The 22,529-nt window shown below is 39.3% G+C and overlaps 1 protein-coding gene across 3 annotated transcripts in view; it reads left to right on the plus strand.

The window, feature by feature from the left end:
* The window catches only part of zfhx4 (zinc finger homeobox 4), a 102,304-nt gene that overhangs the window by 69,450 nt on the left and 10,325 nt on the right, over positions 1–22,529 (plus strand). For all 3 annotated transcript variants that reach the window (XM_084710327.1, XM_084710326.1, XM_084710328.1), the window contains exons 7-10: positions 11,078–11,176; positions 20,200–20,333; positions 21,553–21,753; positions 22,305–22,425. In XM_084710327.1, the coding sequence (XP_084566453.1) occupies positions 11,078–11,176; positions 20,200–20,333; positions 21,553–21,753; positions 22,305–22,425 (555 nt within the window). The remainder of the gene's footprint in view (positions 1–11,077; positions 11,177–20,199; positions 20,334–21,552; positions 21,754–22,304; positions 22,426–22,529) is intronic.

Raw genomic sequence — 22,529 nt, forward strand, 5'->3', positions numbered from 1 at the left:
ACAGAATGACAGCATATTTCTCACATTTCTGCAGTAACCATATTGAAATATGTGGAAAATCTTAGTCAAATATTTACAATAATATGACGCCACCAAACAGACAAAAGGGTGGTACACAGTACTGTACGGTGTGAGTGATACTATACGTGTTGTTAGTGCTGCAGCACTGGAAATGCAGGATTTTTTTTGTGTGTGTTTGTTTTGTTTGTTTCAACTTTTTCTTTTTCACAAGCACAGTAAATTACTACATGCAAAAATATGGGAAAAAAATAACATATATTAAATTAAAGACAGTCAATTAAGGGAAAGACTTAATTCCATAATGAAATACTGATTTATGTGAAAAAAAAATCCTTCAAACTTAAAATATTCCTCAGTGTTTTTAGGTCAGTGTGTTGAGAGTGACAGTGTAGGATTTTCTGAATTGTTGACAGTGTTTTTGGTCACATGAGCTTATTTTGAATTATGTATAAAATTTGGAGGTGAGATTTCTATAACTGCCAAAATACATGTTGGTGTTGAGACTGTATGAAGAGTTTTTAAAAAGTGGCTTCAGTATTGACCCTTGCTTGTTAGAATTTTTGTTTTTTTTTTAAACTGCATTATATTTTGACATATCATAAATGTGTGCTTTTTCGTCATTCACGTCTGTGTTCCCTCTAGTCTCTAAGTTTTACTTGTTCAAGAAATGAATCGATGAAAAACTGGACACCGATAAACAATACAACTTTCCATGATCCTATAACTGTATTTTTATCTGTCCTTTCTATCTACTTAAATCTTTTCTTTGATTTCTATCCAGGATTACAGTCTTGTTTTTGGTGGCTCTGAAAGCAGATGGTTTTTATGCAGCTAAAAACGGGACAGTAGCCCAATAGGATAAAGATCTGTTTAAGCATTATCCATTTGGCCACTGCCCGTCACAGGCCTATTTTAAGCATAGACGCACACACACACACACACACACACACACACACACACACGGCCATTCTCTTAAACCATGGCAGCCATTTTATTAGATTCCCTGATTCCCTGCCTCGTATTAGTTCCCGGAAAATAAATAAACCTTGAATACATGACAAGGACCAGTCTGGTCAACTGGAAACTATATCTATCCTGCTGGTATCTTTGTTTACCAGTGTAGTGATGGATGGATGGACAGATAGAGGGATAAATGGAGGCACCAAGAAGCGGATAGACTAGGTATATGGATGGATAGCTGTGTGAAAAGATATAAAAATAGATGGACAGATGGATAGATAGGTGGATAGATAAATGGATGGATAGATAGACAGATGAATGCGGCAGGGAGATCTTTTTGGGCTGATAGAGTTGAGCAGGTATGCCGAGAAACAGCTGCTTTCTTCATTAGGTTCATCTATCGATCTCGGACCCTCACTGTGCCTGTGTGTGTGTGTGTGTGTGTGTGTGTGTGTGTGTGTGTGTGTGTGTGTGTGTGTGTGTGTATGTGTGTGTATGTGTGTTTTTGAGGGAAAGACAGCAGCCTCTGTAGATAAGTGCTGGTAATAGAACAGAATGAATTCTTATCACAGAGATGGGAAGGCCATTAACCCTCAGCTCCTAGTTCTCTCCCTCTGTCTCTGTCTGTTTCTCCCTCCCTCCGTGCTCCGGTCTGGACCTGACAGGGTCACGTTGGTGAGCGTGTGTGATATTTCCACTATGTGTGTGACTCTCTCAGAGTGTGTGTGTGTGTGTGTGTGTGTGCGTGTGTGTTTTGCGGCTGCCGCTGTGCAGACTGCCCCATCGGCCAGATGTTTATAATCAGAGGCTAGATAAATATTGGACCGCAGAATCATAAAAGACCAGGAAAAACAGAAAATAAAGAAAGAGATGGAGGGGGGGAGATGAAACAGAGGAGAGGAATCTTCTTTTCAAATTATTCCTAAATCCCTCAGTAAGCTTGCCGTGCCGCCTCCTCAATTCACCTACTCAGCCTAAGGTGATTCAAACAGCCGAAATGCAATATGGCTGTTGTGTAAGATGCAGGTGTGTGTGTGTGTGTGTGTGTGTGTGTGTGTGTGTGTGTGTGCACACGTGTGGAGGTGTACAGTAGGTGTGCTAGCCCTATTGTATAAGGCCAGGTGTTGCGGCAGTTTTTTTTCTCCTCCACTGAACCTTTTGAAGCCATATTTTTGTCCTGTGAAAACCTTTTGTATTTGCTATTAAAGAATCATTAACATCATCCCCCCCAGTGCTCGCAGCGCTGAAAATGAAACCCCTCTTAACACGAAACAACAGTTTCTGTCTGCGCAGCAAGCAAGACATACAAGCCTTTAATCTTGGCTATGTTTATTCATATGATTTTCTTTTTTCTCTTTTTTTTCAAAGGAGTAATAGGTGTTTTGTTAGTCGCCTGCAAGACAGCGGAGTGGGCAATTTGAGCGAAAGAAAATACAATGAAGTGTCTCAGGAAGTCGTAATTGACAACAACAAAGCAAATTTGGAGCTGCTGATACAAGCGTTTTTTACACAAAAGTCATTTTTTCAGCTTATTCTGTCAGTTCAACTTATTGACATTCACACCAGGAGCGTATTAAATGTGACAATCCCATTGTCTGGCTTTCAGAGTCGACCTGAAACAATAGATATTTTTTTTTTGCTGGTGTAATAAGTTCTCGTGTGTTTTAAGCAATGAGTGGGTGGGTGTGGGTGGATCGTGGAGCGTGTGGATGGAAACACGTGTGTTTGCTTGTGCTGGTGTGTGTCTGTTTACATGTTAGCATGTGGGCTGTGGACCTCTGTGCATGAAATACGTTGAACGCTGCGTGGGAGTAAATGTGTGTTATATGTGCAGAGGGGTTTTCGTGTGTAGGTGTGTGTGAGGGAGTGCAGGTGTGTGTGTGTGTGTGTATGCGAGTGTGTGTCAGTTATTCCCAGGCCCTGTGCAGGAGCTGTAGCCCCTCTCCGCTGGGTTGATGTTTAGTATTTTAGACATGCTACATTAACAACATCTGGTTAAGATCTAAATGCTTGTTAAACGCGCTGAAATTCAGGGGGAAAGGTACAGGGAGAGAGGGGGGATAAAGAGGGAGAGTAGGGTAAATAAAGATTTGAGGGTGAGAGAACGGGAGGGGGGGAGATCAGTAAGTCTGTAAGGTTATTACCCTGGCAGTATTACCACTGGCCCTTGACTGTGTGTGTGTGTGAGTGTGCATGGCTGTGACTGTGTGGGATGGTGTAATGTTTCAAAGCTTTCCCCTTTAAAACCTAGGGGCCAAACTAGAGCCACGCGCGCGGCGCAGGAATGTGACATCACAGGGCCCCCGTTGCCCGCACATACACACACACACACACAGACATGCACACGTGGTCTCACAGGGGACATGACCAGAGTTGTAAGAAGAAATCAGCGTCAACATCACGGCTAAGTGGGGGAGACATGGCAGTCATGGGTGTTACGCAAAACATTAAGGCTGCATTACTACCACAGATACAGCGGACGCAGACCACATCTAGTCTTTATTATTATTTTTAGATGTATAACACAACAGCGCTGATAATATTGTAGCACACAGAGTCCTAACAGATACAACGTACACTGAAAAGAGAATTGTTGGACGAACTTCAGTTTGTAACACACAAGTGAATTAAGTTTTTTCAAATCAACTAGTTATATGAGCACAATTGCTTTAAGTCAGATACTTAATAATCTGATTGTATTCAAATGAACAGTTTGCATTAATGCAACTTAGCCAAAAGTAAAATACTGCTCCTGAACAACCTAATAGTATGGCTTCAAGAAAAGTAACTTTCATTACTATTGTTATTTCAATTAGTTAAATATATGTAATTGTTAATGGTAGCATGCCTTAATGTTAGCTGGTTTTGTTCAGTGAATTTATGAAAATCTAACACAACTTTACCAATTCAGATGGAACATTTTATATCTAAAATAATGCGTTATTAGATCACAAAATAAAATTTTGTCTTGCATTAGACTTAACCCTCTTTCTGAGTCACTAAAAGAAAATGGCAGCTCAAGACGCGGACATGATTATGTCAGATGTACTAATACTGAGAGAAACTGAACTGAAGCATTTTTACTGAAATAAGTATACCAGGTTGAGTGAACAGGGTGTAATTTCAAGTATTTATAATCTACAAACAAAAAATGCCATCCCTATTCATTCAAAACATTATATTACTTCAGCTAGTACAGAAATATACTTTTTACAGTGTATTAGTGTTTCATTCGCATTTCTCATATATTTCTCATGATATTTTCTTTGGCAGCAATTACCGTTTCTCCTGATGCTCCGCTTTCATAGTGTCTATGATTTAAGTTAAACAATAATGTAAAAAAAGGATTTTTTTTTACTCCTTTACCCCTTTAATGAGCACCATCCTAGCCCTAAGGAAGCAAATTAGAGGCAGCTCGGCCCCAGCTAATGAATTCAGCCATTTTGGAGCCTCCGTGTCCAGTTTCTGTGCGTGGCATTGCTCTACGGTTGTGTGCTGTGCAACTGAGTCCTCCACCGGGCACATAATGACCCGGCATGGCGGTTATGGGCCCTTAGGGGGAGACGGGAAGGGGAGCGAGTGGTCTCAGAGCAGGTCATTATACAGCTAGAGGGCACACACACACACACACACACACACGGACGCACACACACACACACACACACACACACAAACTCACTGCGCTGACAATTTCAATACATCCTCCATTGCCTCCATCTCCCATATGTCTATTGCTCCATTTTTTTCTTTGCAAACATCTCTTTCTGTCCTCTTGCGTCTATCTGTCAGAAACTTTTTTTTTTATTTTTGTCTGTGAACATTTTTCAAAGCAATTTAAGCAACTGTAAAATAATTTGAACTAAAATTACCATACACTATAAAAGGTCGTATTGGAATTTACTGGAGTCAACAAATAGTTTTCTCATTGTAAATAGACACATTTTATTTATTCAAGTTAATTAAAATATCTTGTATTTATTTGCTGAACACTTCAGAACTTAAAACACAAGTTCTTTTTAAGTTGAAGTCTTTTGACTTGAAATGATGAGCTGAATGAATGTGCTGTACAGTTCAATCAACTAATTTAATTACGTTTCTTAAGAAATAATCGGCATATTAGCAGACTTTCCAGCATGTACTGTTCAAGAGTTCAAATTTTCCTGAGACCCAGGAGCACCTGAAGCTTAAGTTCTTTGAGGGAAATGAAGAACTGACTCTTCAAACTGAGAAAACATAGAAGGGGATCATTTTTTTTGTGACGTTCATTGGTTCAACTTAATGTCTTAAGCTTTCTGAACATGTTTTTTCAGTTACAACTGATCAGGTTCTTTTGACTACAAACATTTATTTGTTTTGAATCATAAAAATTACCTCAACTTGGCATTTCAAATTCAGTAACTGAAAAATTTCAAGGCAGTTCAGACACTAACTTCTTTAAGTTAAAACCAACATTGTTTTACAATGATTCTTCTAAGATCATAGAAACCAAATATGTTGTGTTTCGGGATTTCAGGAGTTATTTATTGGACAAACAAGAGAGTTATTCATACAGGGATTTAATTGGTTACACCGGCTTTCAATTAATAGTTAAATGTAAAAGCAGGCTGATTTGGCTGTATCTGTGATCAGGAGTCACTTAATTATTCTTCCTCTCTAACGGTTAAATATAGGCTGGTGTTGGTTGCAGGGTAATCGGACCCAGGGTCTGTGGTTAGCTCGAGCTCACCGGCCGGCTTTAATGTTCCGACCGACCCACATCAAAGAGAGTCCCACCAGGCTGCCAAAATCACACACCCTCCACAGCCTGACCCACTCCCAGTGTGTGTGTGTGTGTGTGTGCGCACAGAGGCAGTGGAAGGTGACTGCGAAAGTTTTGCTCTGCGCGTCCTCTGGTAGCGATTAAGTTGATGGTTAAGAGTCCCTGCCGCAGAACCCTTTCTGTCTCTGACACACTCATACACACACACATTTGCACATGACAACTCACATGCAAACACATGCAGTCACTGTCTCACTCACTTGATCAATGGCGCACATCCACACTCAAACGTGTATACACACACACACACGCATACACACACACACGTTTGCACACGCACTCCCATACACACTGGTGCGGTGTGTAACTGTCAGGGTCAGTCAGAGGGCAGACGCTGTGCTGATGTATTGAGAGAGCTCGTCTGGGAATGTCCTCAGTGTGGAAACACATTCCCCGTATGCACGCTTGCACGCACACACACACACACACACACACACTCGCCACAGATCTAACCGACTAGAAGGGGAAAGGAGTGAAAAAAAAAACACTGATGAGGCCCAGATGATCACCCCTCCTTTCCTCTTTCTTTTTCTCTTCCTTCACCCACTCTTCACCCTCATTCCTCCCCTCTGTTCATTGTCTCTCATTTCTCTTGTGTCCTATCTAGCTACAGGTAGACTGCCCCCTAGAGGTTAGTTAAGATGGTGGTATAGTAATGTCATGATCAAGCACTGGCTGCATCTTTGACCTCTTTCACCAGACCCAGATCCTCCTTACCTTGTTGTCTTTCTTCACGGCTGCAACTAATGATTATTTCCATTGTTGATTAATCTGTTGATTATTTTCTTGGGTAATCGATTAACTGTTTGGTCTGTAAAATGTCAAAAATAGTGAAAAAAGATGACATTCTCAGATGTCTTGTTTCACCTACGACCCAAAGATATTCAGTTTATTGTCATAGAGGAGTAAAGAGAACAGAAAATATTCGCATTAAAATTTTCTAACCTTTTTTTCTTCAAAAATGGCTCAAAGTGATTAATTGAATAGTTGACAGCTAATCAATTAAACATCACAGCTTTGACTTTCTTTAAGTGGGAAATTTTATTTGCTTTGATAAGCAAACATAAAACGTGAAATCATCTCTGGCAAACATCGTATCCAGCAGTATTAAACAAATCAAGGCTAAACTCATAAAGCTTTGTTTATTTAATAAGGTAACACTGATTACTCATTGAGTGTGCTGTCAAAAATTGCATGCATTATAATTCTAACTTCATGTGGTTTCCTCACAGGTTTGTTTAAAGTCAATAATTTAAAATTAGATTTATTTGTGATATGAATTAAAAGCTACAGTATACGGAGTGAATTTTAATTTAGTGTTTTCAAGGATGAAGTGCTTAAAACTGCTTAAAATTTCAATTACATTACTTTCATAATAAATTGCAACCTGACTGACTAGTCACTTTTTAGATAAAGAAATAAAATAAGTCAGATATTGGTTCAGTCAGGTTGTATAGGATGCTGAGTGCTTACAGACAGGTGACATGTATTGAAGCAGGAAACTTCGTTGCAGTTTCCTTTAATTTATTGCCCCTGTAGAATTCTATCATGAAGCATCATTTTGGTTGTTTATAGCACAATAGCTATATTATAATGTAATAATTAATAATAATTTATCACAGCTTTAATGTGCTGGAAACACTTGAAAATGCACGCAGAAAAAGTGCTTGAATTTGACTTTGAAAAAGGTGTAGGAACCCTTTTATAGTTATATATATATATACATATATATATATATATATATTATCATAGTTATAATATATGACAATAATAATGTACAATTAACCTGTTATAAAAAGACAGGTTTATGTGAATCAAAGTAAAGGTATATTTTTTATACATCTATACGTTTATATATGCAGTGGTGTGCAGTGAAGGAATGAAGGCAGACAATGACAAAGGAGATGAAAAGGTGTTTTTTTTCTCCCTGCTGCTTTTTGAGAATTTTTTTTTTATTCTTTCTTTTGAGACGTTGTCCTGACCTTGCAGTATGTGAGATCTTGGAGAGCTTATTTTTTTCTCTCTGTATTTCTATTTTGACCCTCCTCCCTCCCTCCCCTTCCTTTTCCCACTCTTCTGTGAAACATGCTGTTCGATTTGTGCCATTTGCTTTTCCTTGGCATCCAACAAAAGTCAAGTATAGAGAAAAGATAAACCAGTGAAGAAGGACTTTCAAAACCTGCTACACACACAACATTTACACACACACACGCACACACACACACGTACACACACACACACACATGGTATCCTTCCTGTTTCCCTCCATACGAAGGTGAATTAAAATACAAAGATGGACGCTGCAGCACCAGCAGTGAAAATTGCAATTTCTGCAGCCCGGGCTCTCTTGGCTGACAGGAGATATTTCATCCCTGTTGTCACCGACGTATTAATAAAACATCAGGAGCAGAGTGCAGTCCCAGTCTCTCACACACACATACATGTGCAAGGATGCACACATACACCTCGAAATAGACAGTGTGCGGCAATCACACGCATGTGCAAATGTAAAAAATACAACAGTGATCACAAATACGAACACACACACACACAACCAGAATTTTCCTCCTCAATCACATGCCAGCATCTGCCATGAAAATTTCATGCTGTATATAATGTCCACTTAATGTGTTGGTGCTTAAAGCAACGGCGCCAGCACTTAGTCTGTGTCTGTCTGTGTCTTTGCATGTGTGTGCGTTTGTGCACCCCGCTGAATGTGAAAGGGTTAATCATATCATGTTTCCGTGGGGGGTTTCGCGGACCCCGTATGCTCGTCATACAATGGCCAAAGTGATTGTATGCAAATGCACGCTGACCTCAATGCACCCTTTTCCTGATTTCTATGAATATGTCTCTCTGTGTGAGTGTGTGTGCATGTGTGTTGTAAAATATGGTTATTAAGGCAGTGCAGGATTGATGAGCGCAGCTCTTTTACACATTCTCACTCAAACACGCATGCACACAGACACACACACACACACAGACACACACAAACCAGTTTCATTCTCTGGCAGAGTGAGGGGTTTGTGGTGAAAGAGACCCCCCTTCCCCCCGTTTAGCAGACATGAAATTTTTAACGGTTTTGCTCTGTGTGTGTGTGTGTATGTGTGTGTGAATATGATACTGTGTGTGTGTGTGTATGATTTGACGCCTGTGTGCAAGTGTTTCTGTTTGATTTTGCATTTGTGTGTGCTACCCTGAGATGGAGGAGGGTACTATATGTGTGTGTGCATGTGTGTGTGTGTATATATATGTTTGTGTGCATGTGTGTGTGTGTGTGTGTGTGTGTGTGCCTGGTTATCTGGCCTCTCTCAGACTGCTCAAAATTCATTACAAAGTGACATCAGCCCAGCCGGAGACAAATGATGGCTGGATGAAAGGGAGCGCTGGGGCTTGGCTAGGATTAGTGTTAGCTTGCGCTGGCGACACATATACACACATACACACTTGTACGCACGCACACACAAAGCACACACACGCACACATACACACACTTTAATCCACTGGCAGAACACTGCAGATACACAGAATTATCAAACAAGGGGCTGAACTCTCAGAGATGGGCAGGCTAATCTGCTAATAGTACAGAGCTGCACGTGTGTGTTGGTTTGTGTGTCTGTGCATGTGTGTGCACGCACGCACATTTTTACAGAGGTGTACAGAAACACATAGACACATTATATATACAGTACAGTAGTGGACATCTACACATTCTCCACCTGTGATCTTGGTTTAATTTTGACTTCTTTTCTTCTTTTTTACCTTGACCTTATAGTTATAATGTGTGTTATAGAATATATCATAATGTTAATATTGTTTTTTTCCAGTACTTTTAATTAAGTAGAATGTATAGATCTTTGATACAACTACAGTGTACGTTAAAACATTTTTTTTTTTTTTTTTTGCTCTCGGCTATAATATTATATTTGTCTAATGTGAAATAACAATTGAATTAAATGTACTGAAGAACAAGACAAAGCTTTAGCATTGATTTACAAGGAAATATATGGACAAGTAAATATTATTATGCTTTGTATTTTAATTAGGACCCAACCAATATATTGGTCAAACAATATCATTAATCTTTATCAGTATCAGTATATATGTTATTTAATATGTGCCAGTATGATTTTTTTTACAGAACATAATGCATTTTATTTATTTATTTATTTTTTTAGCTTTATAGGTGGTATTTTATTTATATTTCATCTTTTTTTCTTAATTTAGGTTTGCAATATATTACCCCTTTTTATTTGTAGTTGTTCATAATTATTAAAAAAATACCAGTGAACGTTTACTGTTTAAGTGCCCTGATATCATTCTGGACAATAATGTTTATTGTTAAACTGTAAATTATCCCACTGTAAAACATCACGCAGGAATGTAGTGGAATCAACGAAACTTTTCTCATTCACTTAATGTAAATATACATACTTTATTTATTCAAGTTGATTAAACTTAAAATATATAGCATTAAACTCAAGAATACTTAAGAATTTACAAACATGAGTTCTTCTTACTTGAAATCTACAGAGTTAAATCAACTCAAAATGAGAAAATGTAAAAAGAATTGTTTGTAAGCTTCCTGAACATGTTTTCTCAAGTACAACTGAATTAATATCAAGTTTATTTGACGAGAAAGTTTTATCTGTTTTGAATCATTACAAAATTACCTCAATTTGTCTTTTCAAAGTCAGTCAGCTTAAATTTTAAGGCAGCAGGGATCATTGCAGAAAAATGTGTATGTGCTTTGTTCTGTATATTTATATTCTGTAGAAAGAATGTTGGACAATATCAAAATTGTTTTACTCCCTAATATCCACATCTGTACCAAAAATCTACTGCTGGCTGGGTCCTACTTTAAATACTTTGTTTTTCTGTCAGGAGGTTACAAAAATGGCTGAAATAGATTCCCTGTAGGACATACTCTGTTGTCACACAACTTCCCCGCTTTCTGGCCATGTATGTATTATGTTTCACCTACTAGAAGAGGCATGGCAGGGCTATTTTCAACAGAACATGTGTTCAAGTCACTAGAAGCATTATTTGCTGCTGAGATATACTGTACAGGCAGGCAAAGGGGCTTTTATGAGGATTAACTGAACATGTACAAGCAGGAATATTTTCAAAATGACTCTAATATGATATAGTAATATCTGATATCTGATAAACTATGGGGGTTTCTTTTTCAGTGCTTGTGCCCCAGCCAGCATGTACCTTTTTTTGAGAGCATCATGGGTAATGTAGTCTCTTTTTTTTTTTCTCTGTGAATTTCAGAAGACACTGCTGAGGATGGTGAGAGACCTCCTCGCTCTTCCTCCAGGCCTGGACACAACCTCACTGACCGAGACTTGACTGACAGCAGGAGAACCGACCGTAAGTCCACGCACACACACACACGCATACTGTACTACTACTACTACTACGCACACACATGTACAAAACACATATGAACTCTAAGCTTCCCTTCTTTTCTAAGTTATCGCTCATCTCCCGCTCCCTGCGTCAGATAAGGTTCTAACATGTGTGTGTAACATGTGAACGCTGCTGACTAGCCTCCATGTGACCTGCTTTAATCGTTTCCATCTGACAGAAAGAGAAAAAGAGAAAGAGGGAGACTGAGTGGGAAAGAAGGAGAGAGGGGAAAAACAGAGAGAAAGGGAGAGGGATAAGTTGAGTGTTGTGGATATTACCAGGCAATGTCCAGGCCCCAGATTATTTTTTAATCAAATCAGTTTGCGTGCTTGTAATTTATAAGCGCCTTGCATTAATCTTTTCTCGTTCTTGTGCCCTCTCCGATGACATATTAATTTTTCATAAGCGCAGGATTAGATGGGGTGGGGGGGTGGGGGGGGGCTGTGTATATGTTTTTCTAATATTGCACCGCATCCCTGCAACCCTTAAATTAGTTTTTTTTTTCCCCTGCACCCTCCCTTCATTTTTCTTTCTCTGCTATTTTTTTCCCTGGCTCAATCCATCCCTTAATTGTTGTCCAATCTGTGACCCTATCACCCGGCATTACCTCGGATAGAAAAAGAGCACAAGATAGAAAGAGCTGCTTATTCGTTTTGTAAGAATAGCGATGTTGTAAGCAGGGAGGGGCAACAATCTGTAAAAGACAGCTTGGTGTGTTTTTTTTTTTTTTTTGTTATTTTGGGCGAGGTAGGGAGCACATAATGCCTCTGCTGCGAGGCTGTGGTCAGGATAGCCCTGGCTTTGTTAGATTTGATTTACCCAAATAAGAATTCATATGGTCTTTTTATGTATGAGATGGAAATCCATGGCTAGGGATGAATATTGCATGGGGTCTCTCTCCTCCTTTTTTTCCCCTCTGTCATTGCATGGGGTTCTCTTTCTCATTCTTTCTCCCTCTACTAATGTCTCTCCTCTTTCTCCCCCCCTCCTCAACTCACACACGCACACACCTTCCCAACTCCCAACCTCTATCCATCTCAAGCTCTCCCTCCCCACCTCCTCTTCCTAGCATGCCATACCTAGCTCCATAATGTGAGGCTCAATGAGGCAGAAGGAGAGCTGAGTGAGGCTGGGGCCTATTAGTTTAGCTAGTCATCTATCTTTCAGCTCTATCTCTCTGACAGGCCTGTCTGACGGACTGGCGGGGAACCACCATCCATGCATTTACCGCCGCATATTACCGCCGGCGTCATTTAACACCACCGCACACATGCAAAAAAGTGTCCAGGTCCCTCCTACTTTAAAGCGTGCTTACGTATGCTCGTGGTCCCCGGGTGTAGTTTATCAGATGTGTCAGAAATCTATTTAAGAAAGCAGAGATGTATGCCTTTTTTTTTTTTTTTTTTGTAGATAATTTGTTCCAGGAATCGCCTGGGATGGTTTAGGAAGCCACACTGTAAATCATTTTAAGTTGAACCAACTTAAAATGTGAGTTGACTGAACATGGGTTGCATAATTAGATCAAAGTCATCTTATTTTTATGAAAATGTAAAACCAAGAAGTTGACAGAATTTGAGATACCAACCTCGATAAACTTAAGATATTAATTTGTAAAGGGGTAGGGACTGAATTCGATGCTAACCTTGCAATGTAAAATACGCTGCAATAAACTATTTGTTTCAAGTTTAAAAACCATTAGTGTCTGGGTTGCCTTAAAAATGTAAGCTGACTGAATTTGAAAAGACAAGGTGCAGTAATTTTGTAATGATTCAATACAAATGAACTTTAAGTCCAATAAACTTGATATTTATTCAGTTATACTTGAGAAATCATGTTTATTAAGCTTAAGATATTAAGTCGAACAAACAACTCTTCAGTCACACTGATAAAATGACAAACAAATTTGATTTCCTTTTTATATTTTCTCAGTTTGAAGAGTCAGTTCTGCTTTTCACACAAAGATCTTACAGCTGCTCCTTTTGAAGCTACTTTGTTCCAGCATTGCTATAAAGACAATACGTGAAACAGTTTCCAGTTAATGAAAGTGAACGAATTAAATATAAGAATTCAATGCTAACTTTATAGCTCACAATGTTTTCATTATTGTAAAAACAAACAACTATCATATATGTTTTCTTCAAAGTATAAAATAGTTTTAACTCTCACATAATGCATGCTGGGAAGTCTGCTAATATAAGTTGACTGTACAGTTCATTCATTCAGTTCATCAATCCAAGTCAAAAGACTTAAAGTTAGAAGAACTAATGTTAATAAGCTCTGAGGTGTTCTGAAAATAAACACTAGAAATGTCAAGTTCACTTTACTTGAACAAATAAAACTATTATATTTACGTTAATTTAATGAGAAATGATTAATCATTCCACTGAATTCCTGTATAATTTTTACAGTGTAATCATGGTTAGCGTTGATTTCATTATTATGAAAGAAAAAACCTTGATTTATCTCAACATGTATTAAAGACACGAAAGTTTCCATCATGTGTTCTTCTAGAAAACTGAGTAGCCTTTAGAGAGTTTTGACTCTCAAACAATGTGTGCTAGGAAATCTGCCAAAATGCTGATCATATTTCTTTGGAAATTTAATTTAATGAGTTGAGTGAACTCACAACAGTACAGTCATTCAACTCAAAATTCTTAAAGTCAGAACAACTCATGTTTACAAGCAGTCCAAATATAAAAATTAGAATTTGAAAATTGGCTTAACTTGATATTGTTAAAACATACACGTTAAGTTAATGAGAAAAGATTAGTTGATTACACTAAATTCTTAGATGATGTTTACAGTGCAAATATAATATTGGTAGTGTGTTTTGGTGTTTTTATTTTGCATTGGATTAAAGGAGGTTTCAGAAAGTCAAATGCCAGAAAATGCAAAAGGGAGCTGGTGTGTCAGCGGGTTGTTATGCTCGGGTTATCATCAGAGACGGGGCCTTGTTTTTCTCTTTTTCCAGCTTAAAGTAGTAAGATTTAGCATCTCCATCCTCAGCCCCAAATCTCTGGCAAGCTTGAAATGTTCAGATCTGTGCATGTGTGTGTGTGCGTGTGTCCGTATGGAGATCTCCAGGGAAAGGATTACAGTGTGACCAAGTGAGCAGTGTGTTTGCGCACTTCATCTCCAAGACCAAGATCCTTTAAACAAAGAGGGGCAGATAGATAGAGAGGGGAAGAGAGAGATGGGGGGGGAGGGGCAAGGAAAGACAGAAAGAGCTTTTTCCCTTGCTTCATTTACATTGTCTTTTATAATCCCATGTCACTTTAGATTAATTATAATCCATGTTACATTTTCCATGCAAATGTCCCCAATGTGGATTACTTCCAGATAGCTTTGTGCCGTGTGTGTAGATGGTGCATGTCGCCACCATGGCTCAGGGGCCCACTTCTTATAAATAACCAACTAAACAAAGGCCCCGGCATGGAAATGAGCCTGTCAGGCAGCCTAAGGAAATTACAGATCTCTACCTGCTCTCTACCAAATTAGCAAAGAAATTACTCATTGTTCCTACAGTCAAATTTCATGTATTAATTTCGTGTATGATTTTGAATTGTGCAGATAAGGAGGGAAAAACAAAATGGAATCAACAAGATCAGATGTTAAATATTCCATATTAGCTTCTTCACATTCAGAATATTTTGAGTCTTGTTTTTTATTTTATTTGCATGCATCTTTCAGATTTGCCCAACTCGAGATGAGAGCTGTGCTTTTTTTTCTGTCTTTCTAAGATGAGATTAAAATATATTAAAGACATTAGCATGTTTAATTACAAGCCTGCAGCAATTCCTTTGTGCATGTATGTGTGTTTTCTGTGTAATGACAGCTTGTTGAACGTCTCCAACGATTTGTCAAATGTGACAAGGCCATGCTCATATTTATCTCTCATTAGAACACGAGCCGGAGATGGAAGAGAAAGGAGGGCTAGTCATTAAAAAACACAAACTACAAGACAGCTGCTGTTTAACAGCCTTTCTGTTCCTCTCCATCTGACTCTGCCTCTCTCCATCTCACTCCTTCCCAGCCTCTCTCTACATCCCTCCGGCTAGATCTGGGCCTGCTGAGTGCTTCAGTGGGAGTTTGGGGTTCAGAGTGTGTTGCTGTAATGTTATCAGGTGACCGGGGGTCAGCCTAATGCGTAACCTCAGAGCAGTAGGCCAGTAAATCATGCCGGCCGGCCCTCCCTGGCCCGTTTTGGCCAGCTCTCCTTCCTAGATTTACTGCTCCGTAACCTTAGCCAGTCTGCCAGGGCTCAGGACAGCTAAATTGAATACTAAATCCAAGCTGCCGCCACCCAGCCTGCTCCCTCTTAATTGACAGCCTTTTCCCCCCACTCCCTGCTTCTATGTTTGTGGGCTTTTTTTATTTTCATGAAATGAAATGTCAGGAATGGAATCTAATTGTTTTGCAGCTTGTAAAAGAAAGAAAAAGGGAGAAAAAGATTGCAATAGGTACGGTTTGATTGTTTTGAAAGCCCCTCTCCGAGATGTAGTTGATTTCATATAAAGTCATAGTTTGAGATATAAGGATTCAATGATATGCTTGTTTGTGTAAAAAAAAATCATTTGCTTGGTTCAGTTTGCACAAAATGTCTCACCCTTTCTGACACAAAAGGGCAGATTCTAAAATAGATCCACGGGAAAAGCATTAGCTGTGATGGTATTGTCGCTCCTCCTGCCTTTTGAGGAACAATTTGGGACAGAAATATCCTGAGGTATTTCAAGCTACGGGCTCCTCTGTCCCTCTCTATCATTTTTTCTTCTTCTTCTTCCCTCTGTTTCTCTACATTTCTCCCCCTCTTCCGCCATTGCTCTGTACTCCTCTCCATTTGAGCGCCCACTTGCGTGTATATAAGTGTGTGTATACGCTGCTCCCTAAACACCATTGACAGTCGCAAATAAAGATGGGTGGCGAGTGTGCCGCTCTCTCCCCCTGCAATGCAAAAGGGGTTGAGTGTCATAAATCACCTTTTGATTTATCTAATCAAGCAAGGTCCTGCTGCATGCAGACATTTGTCATTGGCGGAGGTGGAGGGGGGTGGTGGGGGTGTCAGGTTTATTCTGCCCCTCCGCTTCACTGGGCTGCAGCTGGTGGAGCCCACCTAAAGGATGAAGGGATGGAGGGAAGGTGGGAAGGGAGGGGAAAGAACAGGGAGGAGGAGGAGGAAAAAGGACACAGTCATTAAGTGTGGGGTGCAGACTCAGACAGAGACAAAGGAAAATGAGAGGAGAGTCTCCTGCTCCTGTCTTGTTCTCAATCCTGCTCTCCGCCGTTATTTCTCTCTAATTACTTTAGCTATCCATGCACTATTCACCATATTCACACAGTGGCCATTTTCTTCTGACATCATGCTCTGGGTGGGAAACTCAGTGCTGGTGTTTCAGTTTGTAAGTCATATTAACGTACGAAATCTGACAAATCATTATCATGTCACTGACTTCTATTGATCAGCAGCTGAAAAGACCATGCATTGTGAAATTCCATAGGAACATATGACTGTATTTCAAGGTAAAAAAACCCAAACATATTGGATAACCTATTAACTACCGTTAGACAACAGCTAAAGTTAGCATATACTGTCTCCTAGCTAGCATTACTGTTTTATGGTGTTTCACAGTACTTAAAAGGCATAAATGAAGAGTAGTTAAATGCTAACATTAGCTGTTTTCTAACAAAAGCTAATGGGTTATCAAATATGTTGTTTTACCTTAAAATATGGCCCAACATATTACAACATATTACAACACTGTTATATAGTATAAACATTCTAATAATGCCAAAAGTTATTTAGTAATTTCAGCAGAAGCAGTATCTTTTGCAGTGGTTTATGGGATGGGTAGTTTCCTCGCTCTTAAAGGACCAGTGTGTAGGATTTAGTGCCACCTAGCTTTGAGTGTGCAGATTGCAAACACCTCGTCTCACTGTCCCTTTCCAAACAAAACTCTTCTGAAACGTTGAAAGCCTCTGTGAAAGATGACCTGTGCCTTCTATAGATATAAATGGCTCCTTTCTAAGTTAACAAAATGTATGATGAGTATTATATTCCGTTTCTGTCATATCCTGCCAAAATATCTTATCTTGGACTTCAGGTTCAGAATCTAAACATCTGGCTCAAAACTGTAGTCAGTAATTGTAATTGCATTTTCATTTGCTCAAATTTATATTGAATCTGATTATAATCTGAATCTGAATCTGACTGGGGGAGATACTTAATAAGCTTTTGTAGGCTTTTAGTCTCCCTTGCATATTCTTACTGTTATTTATGTTGTTTCATTTATGTTTTTTAAAATATACTAAATAAATCTAAATTTTTATATAAGGATGTTCTGGAATGTCAGTGGAGTGAATGAATCAGAAATTCACTTCCAGAGTTGTTGAAAAAGTGAGTGGCCACTATTGAGCTCTGTTGAGGGCTGGTTAAAATCTACAGGCAAAGGGATATTTTGATTTTGCTCTCATAAATTTATAGCATTTTGTGCTCGCCATTGTGTTTATTTTTTGTTGCAGGTGATTATATCCTTGGAGGACACTCTACATTTTTTGAATGTAATTCTCTGCTTCAAAACAACTTTATTATTCACTGGCAGGGCTTGCCATTTAAAGCTCCTAAGTGGCCATAGAGAGAAGCGCTCTCTCAACATTCAAGGTTAACCAACTGTTTTTCTTTGCCGCGAGTGTCATAAGTGTTGATGAAAGCACTAGGTCGAAGATGAATCTAAACCAGAAGGACAGATCTTCGTGTACCACATACACACACACTCACACAAACATATATTTACATTCAATATGACAGTAATCAATGGTGATCTGTGGGCTCTTTCCCCCACCGCATTGTAAATGTTTTTGCAGCCCCCTTGTCCGACAATCGCCTCATCTCCTTTCGCAGGGATGTAATTTAGTTGCAAATTGACTGCAAGACGGAGGCAAAAATTGAAAGTTGAAATTAGAAATGGTCATAATAAATACGGGAGGCGGGGCAGGAGGCTTCGGAAAGGTCAGGTGATATGACGGGGTGCTTCCAGGCTGGACCAATCTGACCAATGGAGTATCAGAGGCCTGTCATGAAGCACATAATGCACACACACATACACACACACCCAAGCCCTGCAGGGGCCATCACAAGCAGTGGAAGACGAGATTACCTCGCTATTCTGAGCTGCAGAGCAATTCTCGGATGTTCTTGGAAATTCACATTGTGCCCTTGTGTTTTTTTTTCTCTCCTCTCTCCCTCTTTCTTCCTTTCTTCCTCCCTCCCTCTCTCTCTTGTCACTTTCCTTGACAGGCCAATATTTCAGGCTCCAGATATAGGGGATTACAAATAAAATAAGTGGAACGCCTACTTAATGCAACAGAATTAAAATGCATGAACGGGCCGGAGGAATTGATATGCGCCCAATACAAACACGAGCCACAGAATAATATGAAATACAAAATGTTTTTTTTCAACCCCCCTCTCCATGTATCAGTGCTTTGATTTCCCTTTTTTTCCATTTGTGCATCTAGCGTGAAGCGTTGATTCGCAAGAGTGAGGCTCACATATTGCCTTGAGTGACCAGACGAGGGAGGGGAGGCAAGAAAGAGGAGGGGGGGGTGATGGCTTAGGGAGAGGGGAGGGAAGGCGGGAGGGGAGAAGGGAGAGTTGCTGTGTCTTTGTGTTGTGCCGAGTGGGTAAATTGCAGTGGCAGAGTATAGCAGGGCCTGCATGGCCTGTATCTCAGGATGAGGCTAATGAAAGATTTATCAGCGGCTGCAGCATTTACTAAATACAACCAGAGGCTGATCTCTCCACATTGAGCCCTGCTGTTAACGTCACACACGCTTACATGCACACATACAAATAGACACACACAAGAAGCAGTGCTGCTGCTGCTGCTGCTACTGTACCACCAGCCGTGACCAAGCCCCGAAAATTTAGCATCTTGTACGGACCGAGAAGTTGTCGAGGCAGCTGGGGAAATGTATATGAACTAATGAAGTGTATAATATTACCATAACATTTAATGTATGTCGTGCTGTGATAATGAGCCTGCTGCTGGAGTTTTCTCCATTTCACATGTCCTCAGGGCAGAAACACGTCACTCTATATGCATGTGAATAATAGTTCAGGCTTGTATCCATGCTTATGTTGTCTTGGTGTCAAATCATTGTTTAAATCATTACCTATTTCCTGATGAATATTAATTTAGTGTACTTGTTTGTGTTACACGCTCTTATTATGTGTATAAATTTGACCATGTTGTGATCTAACACAGCCACAAAATGTCAGACATTTCAATTTATTCACTCAATGGTATCAATTTGATAAACTTGATATGTTCTACAGACTAATATTTCTCATCAAGTATGTATGTGTGATCTATGGCATATTATATATCAATATGACGCGGGGCCCTGTTACTCTCTTTTATCGCTGATGTTTAAAGGGATAGTTCACCCAAAAATGAAAATTCAGTCATTATCTACTCACCCACATGAAGGTCGAGTTTGGTTTTGTACTCCACAAAACACTCCAGCATGGCAGAAGCTGCAGCGCTGTTTTCCTGTGAAACTCCAGCAGTGTTTTGTGGACTAAAAACCTAAACCCAACCTTCAGTTGGCATGAGGATGAGTAGATAATGACTGAATTTTCATTTTTTGGTGAACTATCCCATTAATGTCAATCTGCTCCAGTGCTCATTCCAAAAACCTACATTTAAAGTCTCAGGAAACCCAAATCCACAACAGCCTTCTAATAAGCCTTCTCAGTTTTGACATCATATATGCATTTTTACTATTTAAAGCTACCTTTGCAGAAGCTTTAAAAAAAAAATACGTCTATTGTTGGCATTAATCATTTGCGAAATTGATTAATTATTAGAAATATTATCTAAGTTTAGACACAAATGCAGACATACAAGCTATAAACATAAATAATAACTGATAAGTCAATGAGAAACAAACATTTTTAATGTTTTACATTTTGTCTCTGTCTCCAGGAGTGAATGCCATATCCAAAGAGGTTACTGGACCGAATGCTATGGTTAAACATTCTCTCCTGCCGGATCGACAAGTTGAAAGTCCACCCAAAAGGCCAAAGTCTGCTGAGGGAAAGACCTCTGCCAATGAGCAGGTAAAGTTTTGTAGAATATCAAAAGGAAACTGTCAGTTGTTCCACAAAAGCAACACTCTTGAAAGTGTTTCTGGTTTCATTCCCAACAATGTACATAAGATGAATTCTCGCTGAAAGTTTAAACTTTTTCACCTTTCCAAAGAAAATGCATTTGTAGATTTAATTGTGTGTGGGTCCACTTAGACTGGGCATCTGGCATTTCATATTCCAAATAAAATGTTACGTGTTTGGTACAGAAAGCTAATGGCTAATGAGACAGGTTGTCCTTCACAAGCACTAATGAAATCTAACCTTCACTGTCACTGTGGGATGAGCTAATGTGAGGATACTTATGAACTGTAAGAAGCAGAAATGCTAAGCTAAGCATTTAGCAATTGCTGGCGCCAGCTCACTATCAAAGGGTTAAACGCAGCCCACCGTTCCCTCTCTGACAGAGCTTTTTAACATCAAGCATAGTAGGCCAGTCTTTGTGTTCTTAAGTGGAATACCTGCACTAGCCTTAGGCCCCCACCCTGCTTCTTCCCCCTTTTTGCATCTCTTTAAATTATATGTGTTTTTAAATTAGATTATGAAGTATTAGCTCGTCTGGTTCTGGGCCCTGCAAGGAGGGAGGACTTAGTCATTTCAGAAATGGATTCTATTAAGACAGGTGGTGGGGAGGCAGCTATGTTCAGAGTACTCCCTGTAATGAGGGCAAGGCGTAGCTTGGGAGAGTACACACCTTTGTCATCTGTAATACCCTGATTAGAAATTCTGGCCAATCGTGTTTTCTGCTAATAAAATTGCATGAGTTGAGGGACTTAAGTGAATTACATGAAACATGGTTGATCTACATTTTCTGTGTTAAGGTGGGCATGGGGGTTGGTGGGGAGGGGCGATTGTGGTGGGATGAGGTGAGTGGCCAGTGAAGAATAGGAAAACCCTGTAAAAATTGCATTTTATTTTGCAGATGTACAATTACTTTCACCCCTAATAGTGCAGGTGACAGAGGTCTTGCTGGTTCTTGTATATTTTGACTGAAAAAAGTGATTTCTTGCTGTTTAGTGAGGATATGTTGATATGTAGAATGATACCCACTAAAGAGTCCATGTTGTGCACAAAGTAATTCCTGCTTCTGGATTAATTTTTACATTAGAAAAGAGTTTTTCCATGGATGTCATTTCATTATTTCTCCATTCCCAACCAGATATTTAATATACCTTTTTTGTTTTTTTTTAAGATTCAGCAGTGTCCATACTGCAACTACAGCAGTAAAGATGCAAACCGTATGCAGCTCCATGTGATGTCCCAGCATTCCATGCAGCCAGTGATCCGCTGCCCACTGTGCCAGGATGTCCTGAGCAACAAGATTCACCTGCAGCTGCATCTCACACATCTTCACAGTGTGGCTCCTGACTGCGTGGAAAAGCTGATTCTGACTGTACGTACAAGTAGTGATTATGAATAAGATTTGCGTATCAGAAAAAAAAAAGTGTTTTTTGCAAATTTGCTAATTCTTTTAAAATGGAAAGTGCTCATAAAGGAAATAGTGATGCTTGGCAATATTAAATACAAGGTTTGTAGTAATTGCAGAATATGATAATAAGCTGTTTACTTGATATGTACAAAATAATGTTTTTGTCACCTAAATGTTTCTGTTTTTAGTGTTTTAAACTTTTCCCTTTTTAATATCCATTTTGACGAGTGACCATGCAATGAAATATGGAAATTATTTTGTTAGGACTGCCAAGTCCTCCCTCTTTAGGGCAAGGGCTAACTGCAAGATTCCCATAAAACATTTCCCATGCATTATAGTACTCCCTTGAGATACTGTCATAAAGTTGATGTCAACTAAGAGAAGCAAGTTCTCTCCTTAAAATAAGATTTGCTCCTCAACATTTACACGTTAGACATAGAATCCACCATCTTCTATTTCTTATTTTAAATTGACGTAATAAAGAAGAATTCTCATCTCTCTTTTGGTCTTGACAGGTTGTCGGACCTGACACAGCAACACCAAATAATGTAATGCATCCTCAAACTGGACAAGACAAAAGTCTGTCTTTAATGGATTCCTCTACCTCTCTTACTGATGGGTCAGGAAAGTCTCAAGGTGAGCAGAATTTGGTACCTAGATTGTTGTCTTTCTGTCTTTAATTTGTTGTCCAAGTGATAATAAAGTTAAATTTTAATATACTAATGCAATTATTTAGTTGT

The sequence above is a fragment of the Lutjanus erythropterus genome, chromosome 21, assembly GCF_056507025.1.
Source record: "Lutjanus erythropterus isolate fLutEry1 chromosome 21, fLutEry1.hap2, whole genome shotgun sequence".
Lineage (NCBI taxonomy): Eukaryota > Metazoa > Chordata > Actinopteri > Lutjaniformes > Lutjanidae > Lutjanus > Lutjanus erythropterus.